At 40.5% G+C, this 5608-nt stretch overlaps 1 protein-coding gene across 2 annotated transcripts in view; it reads right to left on the bottom strand.

Moving 5' to 3' along the window:
* Positions 1-501: 501 nt before the first annotated feature.
* LOC138043170 (DENN domain-containing protein 5B-like) overlaps positions 502-5608 on the bottom strand; it is a 60022-nt gene continuing 54915 nt past the window's right edge. For both annotated transcript variants that reach the window (XM_068889311.1, XM_068889313.1), the window contains 3 exons: positions 4035-4171; positions 2221-2249; positions 502-1502 (listed from right to left, as the gene is read on the bottom strand). In XM_068889311.1, coding sequence (XP_068745412.1) covers positions 1322-1502; positions 2221-2249; positions 4035-4171 — 347 coding nt within the window. In that variant the 3' untranslated portion in view covers positions 502-1321. The remainder of the gene's footprint in view (positions 1503-2220; positions 2250-4034; positions 4172-5608) is intronic.

The following is a 5608-nucleotide window of genomic DNA, read 5'->3' as shown; positions in this document are numbered from 1 at the left end:
ACAAACAATAGATTTTATATATGTAGAATTGACGTCATACCTACAGACAATTGTTTTATGCATGCAGAAGTGACGTCAACTAACACACTAACCAGCAGTTTGATCAGTTTTGTCATGGCGGAGCTCAGCTCAGGAATATGCATAAAACAATTATTGAATTCGGTTTTCGCATGTTGCCGATAATTACCAAGGCCTCAGTTTGTGTTATCCGCCTCAGCCTTCGGCTTCGGCAGATAACACAAACTTTGGCCTTGATAATTATCGCTAACATGCTCAACCTCATCCAATAATTGTTAATTCAAAGTAAATCGGCAGTTCGATTACAGTGGTAAATGACAAAGGTCAATGAAATTGACATGTCACAGGCGTTTGGTTTTCTTATCTAAGAGCGAGATACAGCTATATAAAGCGTCTGCCTTCGCATACTACTCGTATAACTGAACACGGCGTGAGTAACTGAGATTTCTCTTTTTAATGCAGGTAAATAAAACAAAACAACAACAGTCATAAACGTGTTTTATTTAACAACCGCTCAAATCATATCATTTATCAAAATGGCAATTTCTATAAATAATTTATCATTCTGTAAAATTTCGTGACGAATTGCAAAGATATGGATCAAATCTGGATAAAAATTCAGGGCAATTTAATTTTTTACAGCTACATACAAGTGTTCAAGCCGATTCAAAGAGAGGCGGCATATATAACTACGTGTTCACATGTTTAAGACTTTGAATTGCAATTGTTTGTCTTCCATTGCTCATATCCTCCGCCAGAAAGTTACAATATGGACAACTTTTAGTGAACAAAAACTTAGGAGCTGTCCGACTGATCTTTGGCTCCATTATCGTTACGTTGTGCATTTTTCTAACCAAACTTATTTTTCGCCCCATCCCCTACACATTAACGAAAAGGAGGCCGCCGAAAAGCAAGAAGCACTTGATGGTGGGGTGAGAGAGCTGGTATTCTGAGACTGAAGAACAATGTGGGGAACCTTGTATTCGCCATGCCTTGGTTTCCCACGTCAATGCTAATAGATCTGTAACGAACATTTACTCTAAAATTAATTTAAAATAATATTCCCGCGAATCCTTAAATACCTCGATACTGGTATTTCAGTAAGAGATGGGAGAACAAGAGATGGAGTGACCTTGTCCACATTAATTTTGGGAGACGCATAAATGACGGTATTGTACCCGTTACTGGTCTTCCATAGTGTGTTGACTGACAATCTACAGGACAAGCTTTCATCACCACTTTCCAAAGGGGCTAAAAATGAAATTAACGGATCTCTGTTGATCGACTCCGCCTTGTGAAAACGCTACGAAATTCCTTTCAGAAGTGAAGCTTCTAGAGTGATATTGAACTCCACCAAGGTTTGCAGTAATTCCACCAAAAACTGTACTAGAGCGCTGTCCCGAAAGAACGATGGCGTGTCATACATGTTGGTTGTTGCAGGACATGTCGATAAAAGCTCAAACCAGTCATGAAGCAAATGATCTCTGTAAATGGAGAAGTAAAAATGAAATTGTCACCAGAAGTACAGATTGAACAGCATCAAGAAAAAATAACAGCAACTATAAGAAAAAAAGAAAAAAGAGGGGGCAGACGCCAGGTCGTTCCGTGTGAGGTGCCATCAAAATCTGATGTTGTTGCGCTCCGAAGAGTTACGATACGCAGTTGCAGACGATTAGGAAAACCAACCAACTTTTGAGCAACTAGCAAACCCCGGCACGCGGCTTAATTTTCCCGCCAACTCTACCTGTCCTATTGTTTAGCACAATACACTTTACCACAGAAAAATATCACTTGGCGTTTTCTTACAATCATTAGAACTGTTGGCAAGGTACTCCCTCAAGCGTTATTTCAAGAAAATGGAACTGCTCTCCGTCTTTCCTTCACCCACTGAATCAGATCTGAGAATGGACTATCGCTGAAGGGACAATCCGCAGTCCACTTACGTAAAAATCGAAACGGCACGCTAAATTAGGTCCAAAAATGTAAGAGCGTTCGCTTTATTTGTAGGTTAGAGTTCTATCAAAAGTGATGTTTCAGTTGAGGAAAAGGTAAGGGGACAATTCGAAACCACGCTTATAGACACTGACGTGCATTTTCTGCATGTGGTGCATTTGGAAACAAACCTAAAGGGAATGTACTTTTTCGCCCTTACATTTGTCAACACGGCTCACAAGTATAAAGAAACCCAAACAGCACACTTACCTCGCACCCAGGCACACAAAGGACTGGAACTACAGGAGACAAAAACAGACTCGACTAAGTCATAAAAAAGGTAAAGAAACTACAGCTAACTGGTAATCACGATGCTACTTAAATCTTACAGCTTTCAAAGTTTTGCGGAGAAAGAAACAATTAAAATGAACACGAGCGGTTAACTCGAAGAGAGACCATCTCGAACAATTCTAAGGGAAACCCGAAACAAATCCAGGATTTGAACGGGACTTGAAAACATCACCGAGTTGCACTGCTAATATAATATCGGTGCAACCAACTCAGAGAGCCGGTCAGTCGATCGCGAGTCCGTACAATATCCCATACGAGTTGAATGTATGAGAGTGAAAAATATGAAGGTCATATATTCTCAACAGCGGATTGTGACGAATCGAAGCGAGAATGATCAACCCAGTTGAGGGATGAACTTCAGAAGCTGCAGAGGAAGCATGAGGAAAAATCCAGGGTTGAACGAGACTTGAACCTATGACCGTGCGAATTACGCTGAATTGATTAATATTATTTTCTTCCAAGAGGGCACGATATCGATTGGTTCTTGCCGCGGTCCAGATTTTCCTCTCTCTGACCACGGAAAGGGTAACGCTCTGAGAGTTTTTCTCCTTGATCGACCTTAAATTTCCATTTTTTGACACCGAATCCGTTTACATACAAAAGTTAGTTTCAATTTACAGATTTTTATTGGAGAAGAGGCTTGGAAACAGAATTCAAATAAAAATATTTCTCTTTGAAACGTTCAGTTTGTAAGTCGCTTACTGCATTCGCCAGAGCGATTTTCAATTGTGTTGAAAGTAATTAGCGAATTGCTTTGGTTTTTCATTTCTTCACTCAGTGATTGCTTCAAAATTCTCTCACCACTTTTCAACCAATCAGAAGTGAAACCAAAACCAATCGTGGCTCGCGCGTGCACATTTTCCCGCGCTTTGTGTCGGTTACGTGTATCTACTCCGAGTTTTGATTGGTTTACTGGATTGTCTCAGTCCGTTTTGATTGGCCAAAGTAATTACTTTGGTTTTGGTTTTACGACACTCTATTGCAACTCGCTCTATCAAGCACGATGCAAGTCAACAATTACAAAAGTGATTTCAGAGCTAAGGGTCGGGTCACAGTTTTCGCAAAACGGACCTCCCGGCTCGCAAATAACATATATATCTGCGAAAATTAACACGATTGTATGGAAGGAATCCGTTAGCTATTAAGGTGTGTAACACTGAAATAGGGAGCTAAGACAAAATTACTTTAAAATATAAAATTTGCGTCGTCGTGAGTTATTCGCGGTTCTTTCATCTCGTTCACACTGTACAATATGGGCGAAGCATCCTATACTTGAATGGACGCAAAAGGATTTCCATCGGATCTACCATTGCATTGTATGATCACGTTCACCATGAATTTGGTTATTTTAAGATGCCGAGAACGGCAGGCATTTTAGCACATACCTCTGCGGTACTCTGTGTAACACTGGACAACGTAAAATCACCAAATGCCACTGATTTTTCTTTCCCTATTTTTACCTAGAAACTGCTCGTGCCAATTTAGTGGTAGGAAACTTCGCTAATATTGTATAATTTGAACGAGATGGAAAAATCGCGAAAGAATCAAGATAATACAGAGTTATATTTCGAGTTACAGATGGTTTCTTCGGCGTAGCCGTCATGGAGGGAGCTAAAGCAAGGACGATGGCTACTAGAGCGTTGCGTAAAAATATTCCGTCGCTATGAATCAGCATTCCAGGAATAAACCTTAATATTTTAATTGTTGTTGGGTAAGGACCTAAAATGTCAAACCTTGCCGTCTTTTCCAATGGTATGCGACGCATTGTTTATTCTGGTAACCACAGTACAGAACGTCTTTCGCGCCCTTTTCACGTGCTCAGCTTGGTTAAAGTCCTCCTCTACGGATGAAAGATACTGCTGACCCTTCTCTGCGATGAGAAAATGCATGAACAATAAGACATCAGTGGAAGACCTGGTAATCGTGTGCTCATAGTAACCAGGCCAGTGGAATTCACCTGGGGTCAATTCAATAAAAAAGTTACACGTGTGGTTTACATGTTCACACAAAAAATGAGTTCAATAAACATCGTTACAAGTCTTTTTTTTACGAGACTGCCACTTAATTCACAGGCGTAGGGCTGCACCTATAAAATTTGGTACGTGTACAATTCAATAAAAGTTTTACAGGAGTCCGACTTGTATCTTTACAAACGTCCAACTTGTTAATTACAAGTGCAAACGACAAGTCATAAGTTTCTTGTAAGCTCAAGGTACGACTTGTTGGAAGCGTCTTTTGAAATTTTGATATGTTCTCGTTGAGCGAAGAAGAACTTGAAAAACTATCGAGACACCGAGTTATTCGGCAGCCCAGAAATTTTGGGGAAAGACGGTTGCTTGACATTGAAAATTCACGTGAATTTCGGGAGAAATATCGCCTCTCTGTCAAAGCATTCGAGTATTTATTTGCTGCGAGGGCCAACAAATAATTCTCGTGCAACTGGAACTTACATATGTAGTATACAAGCGTACTCAAGTTACAATTGTATGGTGACCCGGGCTACACGTGTGAATTCCAAGTTGGACTTTACAAGCGTCATTTACACGTGTAAAGACTACACGTGCAACTCTTTTATTGAATTGACCCCTGGTTATGATACCGACCAGACTGAAACCCGCTTTTGTGATGCAATTGTTTGGAGTACAAGGATGGCGCAGTGGTGAGAGCACTGGCCACCAATGTGGTCCCGGTTCCATTCCCAGACTCGGCGTTATATACGGGTTGAGTTTGTTGGTTCTCCGGGTACTCCGGTATTCCCCTCTCTTCACGCACACTTGTCGTAAAGAGTAGGGCATGTAGTTCACTGTGTTGTGGTCTGTCTTCTGTGGTATATCATGTTTGGGAGGGTAAAAAGGGCGCCCTTAATTTGGAGCCTCGCTCTGTTGTGCGACCCCCACCACAGTTGTGGTGAAAGTTACAGTTAAAAAAAAAAAAAAGTAAAAAAATTGTTTATTTCAGTTTACAGCGCTGGAACGACTAGACACTTCAATAAATTTCTTTCCTTTTCCTTTCCTTTTTGTAATTCGTGTCTTTTTTTTCATTAGTAGCTTCCCATTACAGAGGTAAAATGAAGAGGTTCGAGAAAAGACTTTGTAAACATTTGGCAAACGGTCGACACTACTACAGCTTGTTGTTCAAAACTGTCTGTGTTCGCATAGCCGCTAGAGAAATTTCTCAATGATAAGTAGATTTGGCTGGTGACCAACAACAAGGAATAAATCGCCATTATGTGCAGAACGGATTTTAGTGATAAAATATTAGCGCGGGTTTCAATTGAGTGTCGTAAAACCAAAACCAAAGTAATTAC

The sequence above is a fragment of the Montipora capricornis genome, chromosome 3, assembly GCF_036669925.1.
Source record: "Montipora capricornis isolate CH-2021 chromosome 3, ASM3666992v2, whole genome shotgun sequence".
Lineage (NCBI taxonomy): Eukaryota > Metazoa > Cnidaria > Anthozoa > Scleractinia > Acroporidae > Montipora > Montipora capricornis.
This window is presented reverse-complemented; position numbering and strand designations above follow the sequence as displayed.